Here is a 15,706-nt window from a genome sequence, read left to right on the forward strand (position 1 = left end):
AAGATCTAACACTTTAGACAACTTATGTTCATTACGAGAATAAGGCAAACGATGATTCTTTGCAAGTTGGCATGTATCACATAGTTTAGGAGATGGCAATAAAGAGGTAAGATAAAGCTGTCTTTTTTTTATTTAAAAAAAAAAGATAACAGAATGATTTACATAGCTAAGGCGAGCATGCCATAAATCATACGAAGCATGACGAGATTTATTTTTAAGGACAAAAATAAAAGTGGAATTTCCACGTTCTAGCACATATAAGCCTCCATCGCGTTTATTGATTGCCACCACCCTTCACATTTGACGATTCTGAACAGTGAAAAAATTATTAGTAAATGTAACGGATAAAGGAAAATCATGCGTTAATTTACTAATGGACAACAGATTTTAAGTGAGGTGAGGGACAACCAAAACATCTAACAGATGAAGATTTGGGGAAGGTGAAATTTTACCAGTGTGGGTAATGGGTAGGAACGAACCATTCCCTACAATCACACAATCCTTACCCGTGTAGGTGGTGGACTGGTCCAAAGTGGAGTGGGCTAGAGTTATGTAGGCCGAAGCCCCTATGTCCAAGAACCAATCGGAAACTTCATTTCTAGGCAGAAAGCATGAAGCATTGAAGGCTTTTGCAAGTTGCATCGATGGTTTATGCTGATGCCAATCATATCGTTACCGGCACCGATCAGCATGTGACCTTCCAAGCAGCAAATCTGGCACCGTGGTGGACGGCGACCTTGAGTAGGTTGGGCACGGCCTTGTCCGTAACTGGAAAACTTTCTGCGGAAGCCATTTATGCGGCCACAACCATGACAAGACGAGCCACCCCCGCGATGAGAAGATGTTCGGTTAACGGTGAACACTGTAGTTGAGGACGTTGGAATCTAGAGATTTTTGAAAGAGTTCAAAACTCTCAGCTTTGGACACAAGGTCTGGGAAGCAGGGGAGAGGCGTTTGTGCCATTTGGACAGTAGAGAAATCGAGCCTTAGACCATGAAGAAACTAGTGAACTTTGTCGGTTCTACTACCGGGACGACTAATGGCGTGAAACTAATCACATGAGGCCTTGAAAGCATGGGCATAGGAAGTGACTGGACGGGTGCCGCGCCTCATCAACTGGAAGTCATCTTTGAGGCGAATTTTTCGGGCTTTAGAGTAGTGGCTGAAGGTGGTTTCCAGGACGGTCCAGACCTCACGAGATGTGGAGAGGCCAACTACTTCAGACATGGATTCCTCTGTGAGAGAGGAGAGGAGAAGACTGAGAAGGCGCTGATCGGTTGCTTTCCATGCAAGGTGTTTGGGATTTGGTGTCTGAGAGGTAGGAGGATCAAATGAAGGAAGCGGCACAACGGTACCGTCCACATGACCCAACAGACCTTGGCTCTCGAGAAGTGAAAGAAGTTGGCTCTTCCATAAGAGATAGTTGGAGGAGGAGACTTTGATTGTAACCATGTGAATCATGGTGTTGAAGGGAAGGAAGGTGGGAGAAGAATCAGAGGCCATTGAGAATCGTGGGATGCTAATCTAGGTAGGCGCTTCGATACCATAGGAATGTTTGAAAACCACCACACTTTTGAGTGGTGAGAGCTTTTCATATATATATACATTTACAGATTGTATAATGGCATAATTACACATAAATGTTGATTACAAAATAAATGGAAAGAATTAGGTAAACAAAGCTCCTATAATTGAGCGTCAATGGATGCACATATGAAAGGCCTTTGATTAAGGCAGAGAATCCTCAACGCTTAGTCACTCAAATATGTTTCTTTTTATGTGTGGGCATCACACCCCAAGTGCTAGGTGATGGCATCAACCTCGTTCAGCAACGACACTATTTTAGGGTTTTGATTGTCACAATATACTCCAATTTTTTGTGATTGCGCATCACACCATTGTTACTCTATGAAGCATATTTTGAAATCTCACTGGCCAATACAATACACTAAGGTTGCAATGTTATGAAGTAGATTATTTGTCATTGTGTATGCAAATAATGAAGAAAAATACTTCAATTGGCGAAACTTTATCTACAAATGTATCCACGCCACACGTATTTTGAATGGTCCAGTAAAAATACTACACCATCCCCATTTCTCATCGTTCCTAGGACACGTACGCCATTCTCAAGTCTTTTATGTTGTGTTCATGACTTCTATGTCATCCCCATAGCTTTCACGCCTTCCTCAGGGCTACCATACCGTCCTCGTGGTGTTTTATCATCCTTGTGACTTCTACGTCATCCTCATGACTCCTATGTCGTACTTGTGACTCTCACACCCCTCACGACCCTAGCATCGTGCTTGTGATGTCTACTTCATCCTCTTGGCTCCTATGTCGTTCTTGTGGAGTTCGTGCCATCCTCGTGATGCCTACGTCATCTTCGTGACTCCAATGTCGTGCTTGTGGTTCTCACGCCATCCTCACGACTCTAACTTCGTACTTGTGGCTTTCGTGTCATTCTTGCGATTTTGACTTCGTGCTCGTAACTCCGATGTTGTGCTTCTGACTCTCATGCCATCCTCGGTACTTTTGACACCGGGTTTGTGATTCTCATGCCATCTTTATGACTCCGACGTTGTGTTTGTGGCTCTCACATCATCCTCGCGACTCTGATGTAGCCCTTATGGCTTTTATGTCATCCTCACAGTTCTAACACCATCTTCAATATGCTCGCACTACCTTCATGACATTCAACCATCCTAACAACATGAGTTGTTCCGATCCATTGTCATCCTCATGGATCTTATGTCATATTTCCAATGTTCATTGTATTTCTAGATGATGATGCTTTCAAATGTTCTCTTTAGTCCGTCATAATTTGCACCAAGAATTATCTGTTGCATAACTCATTACAACCTTTGCACTGTACATGGGGCTAAATGTAGATTATGCAAATTAAATGGGTTTACATGCGTGCTACGTGGACTGATCATAGGTGGGGTGGAAAAGCACAGTTGATGGGAAATGGGTAGTTAAGTCATTTCACCTTCATTTGCCCTATGAATAAGACATAGGGCTGACTTCTCAGGGGATTCCATTCTCTTACAAGGTGGCACTTCCTCTTCATCCTCCTCATATATATATATATCTCTCTCTCACTCATGTATCGAATATTTTATAATAAAGAGACTTTCCCTCACATGTATTTTAGATTTTGTTATACTTTCAAGAATAGTGGAATGGCTCTTCGGAGTCCGAGGAAGTAGTCCAGATTTTGGAGGAACCCTATGAACAAATCTTGTATATTATTCTCTATTTCTCTTTCTCTTTCTCTTTCTCTTTCCATTATGTTCTTTTTAGAATTTACAAAATATTATGACCACGTTGTCAAATGCGCTACGACACATTCAAGTATCGGTCAAAGTGTCACTCACTCAAGGTACCGTATGCCATGACCATAAGAACATTTGTCGAATGGCTAGGAAACATTGCCGACATAATACCAGCACCAAATGGCCATAAAAACATGGTTTAGGGGTTGTAGGACTACCCTAAGTACCACTTGACACGTGCATATTCAAATATCTTATCCTCTATGTACATTACCAAAAATTGGGCATCGACACAATCAAGACTTCATGGTCAATGTTTAGGTGTGTTTTAGAATATTTGAAAACATCTTAATCATTCTCCTAATTGAAACATTACCTCGAGATGGGATTTTAAACCTTGGTGTTACTACTTTTATACTTCACCAACTTACCCGCAAAAGTCTTTATTTTTTTTCTTCTATTTTTTAAAGGTAGACCATTTGAAATTAACAAAAAATTTAATCAAAGAAAACCTCCATTATCAGCTACTCTCTTATTATATTAGAATGGTTCAATTGAGAATATGGATCAAAGCTGGTTCCACTCCCACATATACAAAATTAGGCACTAAATCTGACCCAACTACGCACTAGTTCATCATCATCATCATGAAAGCTTTATCCCAAGTATTTGACATTGGCTAATTTGTACATTATTTCCAATCCTAATTACTTGGGTGGTGGTTTTAAAGTCAGAGCAAAAAGGATGATGCAATAGACTGGACTTAGTGTCTTGTCTCTTTTTCTCATGGATAAGCATGGGTTGGTCAAATTGCTCAAATTTCTTTTCAGCATAATATTGTTGCCCTACTTATTATGAAAAAATAATAATAATAATCAGAGATATAGTTTGTCATGTCATGTCATACCCATGTCACTCATCAATGGTTTCTAAATAGTGCCCCAAACTGTCCTTCTCCATTTTCAGACCAGATAACAAATATATGGGTAAATGGTTAGAATCAAGAGAGAATTCCCAGACAAAGCACAAAAATTGATTACTTCCCAAAGAGGTACACTATTGAAATCATTTTCCAAAAATGATAAATTACCATTTTCAAAAATAAGTTTTTTTTAACCAAATCGGTTTAAATTAAAGTAAGATTGTTTTGGTAACTTTTCATACCCAAAATACATCTCTCTTGTTTTATTTTATTTTTTGAAACACTTTTCTTACTAATATAGTAAGATTTTAAACCTTACTAAGGGTCGTTTTGCTCAAATGGATCATCAGCAATCCAACACCATAGCCCTCTGAATTTAAGTGAAACTTAGATTAAAAAAAAATTCAAACAAACATATGTTTTGAGCTTGATCCAAGTTTTTGAAAATGGAAGCCTAGCAAACTCCCAAACTTAAAATTAAAATTCAATTGTGAGAAATAACTTATTTTGAAAATTTTTTTACAAAGTTCATAGAATTTTGTCCTTTATAACCCTGAATCATCGAATCATGCCAAAAGGTAAGTCCAAGGACTTTTCCTTCTTGGTCTAGTGGCAGCAAAGCAGGTGGAGAAGAAGAAAGAAGAAGCATTGTTCTTCTTTGGACCACCTTGTGGCATCTAAAAACATGATCCGATGTTTTAAGGTTGGAGAGGATAAAATTCTATGACATTTGAAAAAAAAATCCAAAAAAAGTTATTTTTTACCGTTTAATTTTAATTTTAAGTTTGAGAGTTCACTAGCTTGTCCATTTTCAAAAGCTTGGATCAAACTACATATATATAATTTGAGTTTTTGGTTGAATTTTGAGGGTTGTGGTGTCGGTAGGACTACAACTTGGGTGGGTTGGAGGGTAAACCCAGGCTCAACCCAAGTGGTAGAACCCTCAACCCGACCCTCGGGCTTGAGTTCACTAACCCAAGCTTGATCTTCTAAAATCGGGTTGAACCCGAGTCAGATAATTTTGGGTGGGTTGAAAGAGTTTAGCTGGTTGAAAACCTTAAATTCATTTTGATTAGCAAATAAATTGTATATTTTAAATAAGAAATATATCATAAAAAATAAAACCTCTAGTAAATAAAATTGCATACAACCTCTAAATCCATAGTTGAAAAAAATATTTAGACAAACCTCACTAAAAACTAAACTAATATTCATATTAATAATTTCCAATTGTCCACAATCCATAATAGTAAGATGAAAAAAAAAAAGCTAAATAAAAAAACAATCTCAATAATGCTTCCCTTCACTCCTTAATTGTTAATATAAATATCATTTAATAAAATGACTCTTCCTCTTTATTAAATCCATGTATATTATAACATGCATACCAATGGACTCAAATTTTGAAAGAAAAGTATATAATAAAAAAAAAACAGAGATTTTTCTTTACCTACTATAAATATATAGAAAGAATTAATTAAAACAATAATACTATATATATATATATATATATATATATAATATATATATATATATATATATATATATATATATATAATTATTATGAAAATATTATATATTAGTATATAGTATCGGGTTCGGGTTGAGATATTCTAACCCAAGCTTAACTGATATTCTACATAACTCAGTTCCAAGCTCGCCCATCAATCGGGTTGAGTTGCCAAAGTTCCAGCCCTAGGTGTTGGACTGCTGAAGTGGTAATCCATTTGAGCAAAACAACCACCGGTAAGGCATAAAATCTTACTATGTTTAAAGGAAAGTATTTTTAGAAGAGAGAGAGAGAGATTGGTATTTTGGGTATGAAAAGTTATCAAAACACTGTTCATTTTAATTTTTATCGATTTGGTAAAACACTTATTCCCAAAAATGATAATTTACCGTTTTCAAAATTAATTTAAATAGTGCTCCTTTTGGAAATTAATCAATTTTCAGTGCATATTTTGGTAAATTAGCCTAGAACCTATGTCCTTAAAAATTTTGGTTCACGGCTCTAGAACAAACCCAATTATAGGAGTGTAAAGATGATTTGTTCCCTGGTTTGCTTAGGTTTCTTAGTTCCATTCATGCGTGGAGGAGAAGGATTAAGAGACATCATCAAATTCTTAAAAAAGAAAATAGTGTACCTTTATTTTTTGGTTCATTGAATCCAATGAAAAAATTCAGTGAACCATAATGGTTGGATTCACATATTCTACGAACTCAATACAAACTATACCAAGAACTAGTTTGCTTTGTACCGGTTCACAATTCAGTTTAGTAGAAAACCAATTAACACAGATTAGAACTATAAATTTTAGGTCACAGCTGAAGGGTTGGATATTTCTCAAGTCTATAAGTCGAAAAGCAATTGGTAATCTGCCAAGAGTAGATCAGCGCATTCTAAGAAAGAATGAAATCCTGTGTGGAACAAATCCAATGCTAAGAACAGAACATACAACGACACAACTTTGTAGATGAAAGATGGCACCGTGAAGTCAACATGGAGCACACACATATGCCATGACATACAAAGAACACAGACCCTATACATGATCACACCACGTGACACGGTCAGTAAGGCAAAACAACCAGGAGATTTGAGTGATACACCAAGAGACCTAAAAAAAATGACAAATAGGGCATTTTTGTTGACACAAGTCTAAACTCTGCGAATTCTAACTTAATTGTTAGTGTTTGCAATAGGAAGCAACTCGAAATCTGAAAAAGTAGCCGAATATGATATCGGGGAAGTATGAACAATTTTGAACTCTTACATAGATTATAGTCTGAACAATGTTCTGCCAACAGAGAAGGAAAAATGCTGAAAGAATCAATTAACGAGTGAACTATTGAGCTGAAAAGAGAGAAGTCATACAACAATAAAACATTCACAAGAAGTGCAGAAAAGATTGTTATTTTCTTCAGCAAGATGTAGAGTATTAGCAATTTTTTTATAAAGAGTTATTTATTCCCCATTTTAGTGATCTATGGCCATTGGCATTTTGTTACTTTCTTCAGTAAGATCATTCATTGTTTTTAGTAAATTTCATTAATAAAAAGGATGCCAAGATGACCAACCTAAGACACATCACACAAGACTCACATCCACCTAAATATAGTCACTAAACAATAGAAATATTTCAAACCCAATCTCATCTAGCACAGAAATCTTCAAAGAAAAGACCCTTACATTCCTTAAAAAGTTTACACCAAAAGAAGAGCACCCAAGATTGAAATAATAATATCCTGAAGTAATTGTTCTCTATCCTCAAAGATGCAATTGTTCCTCTCCTTCCAAATTAACTCCATAAGTTTCTCTTGGCAGCAGAACAGGGAAAACCAAAGAAGAACCAACTCTTAAACAAATAAACAAAGAAATTTGGGAGAGACACCCACGATTACCAAAGAGGGAGAAGAAATGAGACTGGCCACCTTACAATAAATGAGGAGATGATGAACATACTCTGCATTGCTCTTACACATGCAGCACTAATTTGGTGGAAAGACACCATTTTGGATCACCTTGTCCATTGTGTGGTTCCACTTCACACTGTTAGCCACACAAAGAAGAGACTTTTTATGGGACTTTGGGACCCCAAAACAGAACATAGGGGATCGAAGTTGATGAAGGAGACGGTTGAACCGATAAGTGGTAGAAAGAGTAAACCAAAAAAGATCGATCTCCTATAACCTCCTCTTCCTGACTATGCTGCTCAAATTAGAAATCAAATCAATCTCCCAATCATGAACACCCTTCAACAAGATCAGCCTTAGTGCAATACTAAAAGCTACTCAAGTTTTTCCAATAAAAAAATGTTAATTGAGGCCTTTAGATGTTTTACAGTTAGCAGTCGATTCAGATTCAAAATTCAACACAATTTTCACTACAATTTCTAAATGTGAATGTCATAAGGAACAGGTTTCTTCTTTACGTGAGCATTGGCTGATCTTTACTACTTGTAATCGATATCCCCAATACAAAACAATGAGGGGCAAAAGAAGAAAGGATGGCCTCGCCACTATCTATGTCAAACAAGCTTTAATGCATCTTAAATCCAAAGCCGAAACCATCTTGTAGGCCCTTCTTACCAAAAGTGGAATTTCCCTTTTGCATCATGGCCACAAACTCATTGTAATCTATGCGGCCATCCTGGAATATAACATAAGAAACAAGAATATGAACATGAGAGTCAAATCAGGTGGAATATCAGAAGGGCATTTATTTGTTCACCGTAGACATCAATGCATCACATCACCAACTTCTTTTATTGGTCAGAGAAACATGAACCAATAAAAAGGAAGATTCACTAGGTGAGTAGCGAAGAAGCATTCATCCCTGCCTCTTTTGTAGATGCAGCATAGCACTAAGGCCATCTTCCAAGTAAACTAGCATCATTAAGTGGCACAAAATCCAATGAACTGACCTTTTCCAAGACCAGTTAGATCAATTTTTGGCCTAAAAGATCTTTCAGTGAGGGATGTGTGCCCATAGCAGCTGAAAAGGCAGGGAAAGATAGCTTCTATCCTCCAACCTTGGCTCTTTAAATATGTTAACGAACCAACTACTCCAAAAGACCAGTCTGTTGGGGAGGGGGAGAACTCTGAATATAAGAGGGTCATGAGGCTTAACTAGGGTATGACACACCCAATAGTGGGGGAAAATATACACTTCCCCTCACCCATAAAGATGGAAAGAATCGAACCCGTGACCTATACAAACCTAGTGCTCTGATACCATGTTAGCCAACCAACTACTTCAAAAGACCGGTCTATTGGAGAGGGTGAGAACTATGAATAGAAGAGGCTCACGGTGATTAACTGGGATGACACAATAATGAGTAAAGAAAGGAAACCACTTACATTGTCTTGGTCAACTTCTCCGATTATTTCTTCCAGGAGGACGTCCTCAATGCCGAATTCCTCACAAGCCTGTTGGAGTTCGTCTTGGGTGATATACCCACTACCATCCTTGTCAAAGTACGAGAAAGCTGCAAATAGATGATCCTCCTTCTCAATTTTGTTTAGATGCAATGTCGCAGCTACAAACTCCCCGTAATCAATTGTGCCACTATTGTCAACATCTGCCTACAATTCCAGGACAAACATCAAAGAGAAATGTCAAAGTTGGTATCCCTTGTGAATTTAACCACAAAAGAAATTCTAGAGAGATTTTCAAACTTCTCTTCTCTGAAATTAGACAAGAAACAAATATAACAGGCTAAGGTTGACAACAGGTAAGCACCAAACTTTAAGTGGTTTTGGAAAAACTTTCCCACCAACAATGAAAGAATCGGCATTTTTCAATAGTGCCGGTCTTTCCACTATAGTGATGACATGTTTGACCATTTGAACATTCACCTTTTTCTACTTTTTGATTTCATAATAGACAGAACAAGAAAAAACTTCTGGATCCTATGTGCAATTTAAGATTCCCATAAATAAACTGATACTTACTGCTTGCATTAGATCATAAATTTCAGTCTCGTTAAGATTGGCACCCACTCTTTTCAATCCAGCCTTGAGTTCTTCAAAAGTGATTTGGCCACTATTGTCCGTGTCTATCATCTTGAACATTTCTTTTAAGCCAGCAATTTCCTCTTCAGAGAGGCTCTTAGCAATGACCTGTAAAGAGCAACACATTTAATTAGTATTGTGACCTTCATTTTCTTTTGGAGCAAGCTTTTCGACCAATTTAAAGGCTTCTGTTTTCGGAAGAACATTTTTAAGTGCAAGCTTGTGTTTGGATAGCATGGATTTGGTGATTTGTTGAATTTTTTTTTTTTTGGCCTGATGTTCTTTCAGTTTTGTAGATTAGATCTTCTTGACCACCTTGTTTAGCTTTTTTTGGTTCTAATGAAATTTATGTTTTATTGCTTATGTTTTAGAAAAACAATTTCCTTACCAACTTAGTAAGATTTTAACACTAAGGGTCCTTGAGCTCAAATGGATTACCAAATTAGTAATCCAACACCACAGCCTTGTAGATTTCATAGAAAAACTCAAATGAAAAAAAAAAAAAACAAAAAAAAAGGGCTTATTTTTGGGCTCAATCCAAGGTTTTGAAAATGGACGGCTAACACAATGGTGAATAATAACATTTTTTTTGAAAAAAAATTTCAAAGATTATAGAATTTTTTCCTCTACAACTCTGTAGCATCAAATCATGTTTTTGGATGCCACAAGGTGAACTCAACGACCCTTAGTAAGAGTAGAAATCTTACTAAGTAAGTCAGACTCTATGTTTTATATGCAGCTGTTTCCCATATGGTCTTTCCAAAGCTCCCGGACCCATCAACCTGTATACTAAGTGCCTGTCTGGGAATCCAAAAATTTAGGCCAGACAAGGTAAGTTCTGGTCTGAACTTTTAAACTTTGTTGACAACTCGTGGACCCACTTTTTTGGACCTCACTTGTACAATTTTGGCCCTATAACTGGTTCAGCTCTTACATTTCTGAAACACGGTTTCAATTAGAACAATTCAAAAAGGAGCAAAAAGATCTGGAAGACCTTTCTTTTTGTCAAACAATAAATCATAGAACTACTAGTTCAATTTGAAACCAAACCAGTCAAGAACTAGCCTTGAACTGATCTGGTCTTGACCCTGAAAATTTGACATTTCCAAACAGGCCTTCAATTTTGATGACATGTCACAGAAACTTACTCTAATAGCCATTTTTTTTAGCTTGTTCATCACAGAAAACTGCTTCAAGCGAGTAAGAACTGCAGAATCAAGAGGCTTGTCAGGAGCCACACCATCAGCCTGAACCCAGGGGTGACCTACAAGGTAAACCGACCAGATTTTAATAATGCAAGAAAAGCCCTGTTTTTACCTAACAAAAAATCTGAAATTCAATGCCTATGAAAAACACCAATCATTGAGTTGTAAAAGATAAGGCCACCAGGAATTTCCAATGAAATGCCAAAGTATGTTATTTCCAGATGTGTAGTGTGATCGATGAAATTGGAGAGGGAGCTCATTTAAACCTAACTATGGAGGGACATGTTACAAACTAAGGGTTTAAAAATAAATAGAGTCAACACAGAATGTCCAATGCAACTCTAGTAAGGATCTCCAACAGCTGAGATGTTTGTTAAGATTCATCATCATCTTACACCATAACCCAAACATCGGGGTTGGCAACATGAATCCTATTTCTCCATTCCACTCTACCTTGGGCCATATATTTTTTCCGAATCTTTTCTAACCTCATCATGTCCTTTTCGGCCTCCTTCTAGCTACTCAACTCTAGTTAAGATTGACTCAAGAAATACCCCATAGAGACTACTTCCGTTATTTAAGGCCAATTATCCATAAAGATAAGAGATATTGGTGAAGATGTGAACCACATAACTCGTGTTTGGTAGTTAAATTAGGTATGCATATCTGAATATTTTGTGATTAATATACATATGACCAAACTAAAGAAAAAAATTTCATTAAACAAACAAGCCATGCTTTATGGAGTTGAATGTGGTGCAGTCAAGAAACAACACGTTCAAAAAATAGCGAAGAAAAATTAAGGGTATTAAACTCCAGAAAGTGTTTAATTGCTTGGTAATAGCTATTAAAAAAGGTCAAATTTTAACTAGAAAACCTTGTGGTGGTAATCATTAAATGGTTCGTTCAGACACCCTAAACAAGTGCTAATTGCTTGAGAACTCGGTGTTATTCATACATGGTAGCCAGTTAAAGAAAAACATACTCACATAGAACTTCATGGGCAGTTAATCGCTTTTTGTAGTCTCTAACAAGCATTCTCTTCACTAAATCTTTTGCACTTTCTGAGATACTCGGCCAAGGGTCCGATGAAAAGTCCAGTTCACCATGCAAGACCTCCTCAAATATCCCGTTCTCAGTTTCTACAACATCATGACAAAAGAGAAGATATAGTTAATTTTGATTGACGGAATTACGACCTCATCCACATGAGCATATGAGCAGTAGGCATTTAGATGCTAATTTAATTAATAGGAAGCCCAAAAATAGTTACCAGCCCAAAATGGAGGAACTCCACTTAAAAGAATGTAAATGATCACACCAGCACTCCAAACATCTGCTTCTGCACCATAATGCTTTCGAAGAACTTCCGGTGCAATATAATAAGGGCTGCCAACAACTTCACTGAAAGTTTCCCCTGAAAGGACAGAACTGTCAATTCCCAATAAGATCTCCTAAGTATGAAATAAACAAAGGGAGGAGTGTTGAAAACGGTTGCCTGTATATTCACTCCATCAAGAAAACCCGAAGATCCATAAAAGAAAGAAAAAAGGAAATGAAAAAACATTCCCATATATGCCAATGAGATCTAAAATATGTTGGTGAGTAATAGATTTTATCACATGTAATGTTATCTGGACATCAGTACATCTGACTTTCTAAACCCGAGAAAAAAAAATCCAAGGTCTCTAACACAGTTTTCTAACCACCAAATGACTTGTTGAAAAGGGGTTATGAAAAGTGTAATATTTAGTTGGTAAGCATAATATCTATAAATAATACTTGGGGTGTTTCACATTATTAAGAATAGCGGACTTTTCATTAGTCCAGTATATATGGATGTGTATATATTTGTGAATTTAAGTAGAATTATGTCACATAAAAAATATAATTTATATGATAAAACACAATGGTGGGTCCCACTCCAGATACAGCGGAGTGGGGTCCATACTACCCCACTTTATCGCCTTTCCTCTTCACCCCTTTAAACTTTATTGTCTTTCCTCCCCCCTCCCCTCACCCCTCAATAATATCCCTCCAATTTTAATATCTTTCCTCTTTTACCCCTTTAACCCCAAAGAGGATGCTTGTGCCCATGCCCGTGCCGTAGGCATGGGAAAACTCTAGTGACATTACATAAGTTGATTGGGATAGCCAACACGATAGATAACAAATAAATAAGAAACTTTTATTGTTGAGGCACTGAGTAACGGACGCGAAATGCATGAGTAATCTAAGGGTGTATTGGTAAAGCACCCACCAGTTTATGTTTCAGAAGGTCTCCCCAGTAGTAACATTTTCTGGAAATGAAGGTTCACAAACAAGAATGGTGCAAGAACAGGATTGCAATCTTCCTAAGTAAGAAAGATAATGTCATGCAGTGTAATTTACTGCCAAATATCCAAGAACTATGTCTAATTTTGGAATCATGTAAAGAGATATAGTAATATAACAATACAATGGAGTTTTACTAAGTAGAATGAAACTTGTTGCTCCATTATCTCTAGAACTTCATCCTCTCTCCACTACCCAACCTTATTTGGAAGAAATAAGTTCTTGGAAATTCTGATTCAATACTTTCTCTCGTTTTTCCAGATTAAGTACTTATTTCCCAACCTGACGAAGCTTACAGATCAAACTTAAGTCTGCATATGACTCATTTGAAGAGATCTCTGATCGGCATTCTAGTAAAGTTCAATTATATAATTTCATTGTGGGAATGAAGTAAAAGGCTAAATTATTAGAAAAAACAAATTCATGGTGTTAGTCACGGTTGAAAGCTTAACCTTTAACCATGTTATAATGTATAAATTAATCTTAACCTTTGAAGTTTCCCACAGATCTCATCAGCTAAATTCCAATTGACAAAATCTTAATAAGATCCCAAGTGAGAGTTTAAGAAATGAATTAGAGTAGCAATTGACATGATTAATATTAGAAAATTACCTGGCTTGAAGAAAACTGATAATCCAAAATCGATTGTTTTAAGAGGTGCATCCTCCTCCTGATTGACAAAGAGAAAATTCTCAGGCTTTAGGTCTCGGTGCATAACCCCTAAAGAATGACAAGCTTCCACAACACCAACTATAATCCTTGCAAGCTTGGCCGCTTTTCTTTCTGTATAATGCCCCTTTTGAACAATCCTATCAAAGAGTTCACCGCCCGCACACAATTCCATAATTACATGAACTGCCACCGCATCCTCATAAGCTCCTTTGATCGAGATAAAGTTCGGGAGTCCTGCCAAGTGATGCAATATCTGAATTTCTCTCCTCACATCCTCAACATCCTCTTCCGTCTTAAGTTTCCTCTTTGCAATCGATTTACAAGCATACTCTTTTCCACTCGCTTTCTCCACGCAAAGAAAAGTCATCCCAAACTGCCCTTGTCCAAGTTTCCGCCCTAAAATATAGTGTTCCTTTAGATTACCAGTATTTCTTTGTAACACAAAGTCCGCCCGAAGCCCGGCACTAGCGACTCTCTTGTGATGGGGCTTCTTTGGTTTTTCAGGCTGTGGTGGCTTAGTTTCCTCCTTGGGGATCATAATGGGTTCTGGAGGTCTGTTTTGGACAGATGGAGAAGCTACTGCTTCACTGACGAATTCTCCATTAATAGATGAAACCCCCTCATCTGGGGATCGAGACCACCACATGGCGGCGGAAACCGATTCTAAGAATCTATCTTTCGAAATACTCGGACCTACACAAGTGTTTCCCATCTGAATTTACTTCTCAATTTTTTTCAAAAACTTCCTCTAACTTCGCAATTGAGATCTAACCTTAACCCATTGCATTAAAAGAACAAAAGATCTGAATTTCTCTATAGATCAGAAACCAGAAATGCCTCATATTAAATCCAAATCTGGGGCGGCTTTCTCATAGTCAAAAAGTCACAGAATTCATATATTTGAAGTGTAATTTGATGCCAAAATATAGGCTTTATGTATTTTTTAAAATTTTAAAAAAAAAAACCAAGTCTTTTTAACAATCTATCAACTACCCTTGACCAAACAACAAAAAAGACTAAATAAAACAAATTCCTCAAAAGAGAAAAATATACTTTACGATATTGCAAAGAGGGGGTCAAACATTAAACAGTCCAGAAAGAACAACAATTCAACAAAAACATAAAAATTCAAACATAAACATCAAAAATTCTCAATCCAAGTATCACTCTTTGTAACAAACTCAAAGTGGAAGACTGGTAAGCTAATAAAACCTAAAATTATCAAAATTAATCAAAAGAAATAGAAATTGGACGATTTTACATCAAATTCAACGATTCGAACGACTAAAAGTGTAGAAGTTGAGAGCCTTAAAAATGCCCGGGAAGCTAAAGGAGTAGAAGAAGAGATCGGGAAGGAGAGATGGAGTTGTTTCGTTCATATTTACCAAAGTCAGATCTCTCTTTGAGCTTAGGCTTATAGTTAGAACTTGGGATAAACGAAGATTAGGTGTGCGTCTCTGTCTGTGTTCACATTTAACATTTAAATATTGTCCACATGCGCGGTCGGAAGACCGCGCACGCGCCATTTTATAAAGGTACGCTATCTGCACCCACTTTTTTTTGCTCGCTACACCACGTTAAATCCACGTTAAATGGTGATTCATGTAAGCACCGAAATTACTTTTTTTTTATTATCAAATATTGATTGAAGGATTGATTTTTGATCGATTTGTAACAGCCCTTATTCAATAAATATAAACATTTACCATTGTTTGATATAAATTAAGTATTTTGATAGATGGACCAATCTGATCCCTGGATCCAATCTTTTTGAAGATCTT

General features: G+C 36.9%; 1 protein-coding gene across 1 annotated transcript; it reads right to left on the reverse strand.

The window, feature by feature from the left end:
- Positions 1-7,979: 7,979 nt before the first annotated feature.
- Positions 7,980-15,376, reverse strand: LOC147400204 (calcium-dependent protein kinase 1-like). Its single transcript, XM_086445807.1, has 7 exons — positions 13,866-15,376; positions 12,193-12,336; positions 11,909-12,061; positions 10,863-10,978; positions 9,655-9,822; positions 9,061-9,285; positions 7,980-8,350 (listed from the first exon to the last, which is right to left on the reverse strand). The coding sequence occupies exons 1-7, from the start codon at positions 14,635-14,637 to the stop codon at positions 8,240-8,242; spliced, it is 1,689 nt and encodes a 562-aa protein (XP_086301933.1). The 5' UTR covers positions 14,638-15,376; the 3' UTR covers positions 7,980-8,239.
- Positions 15,377-15,706: the final 330 nt, after the last annotated feature.

The sequence above is a fragment of the Akebia trifoliata genome, chromosome 6 (genome assembly GCF_017979445.1).
Source record: "Akebia trifoliata isolate Shusen 1 chromosome 6, ASM1797944v1, whole genome shotgun sequence".
In the NCBI taxonomy this organism is placed as follows: Eukaryota; Viridiplantae; Streptophyta; class Magnoliopsida; order Ranunculales; family Lardizabalaceae; genus Akebia; species Akebia trifoliata.

Bases quoted from the DNA above. Each gene is read 5' to 3' on its own strand.
- LOC147400204 (XM_086445807.1), bottom strand. From the start codon at position 14,637: ATGGGAAACACTTGTGTAGGTCCGAGTATTTCGAAAGATAGATTCTTA. The intron at 10,979-11,908 runs GTGAGTATGTTT...TTTACCTTGTAG, and splicing joins AACTGCCCATGAAGTTCTAT to GTCACCCCTGGGTTCAGGCT. The intron at 8,351-9,060 runs GTAAGTGGTTTC...GTTATATTCCAG, and splicing joins GAGAAGTTGACCAAGACAAT to GATGGCCGCATAGATTACAA.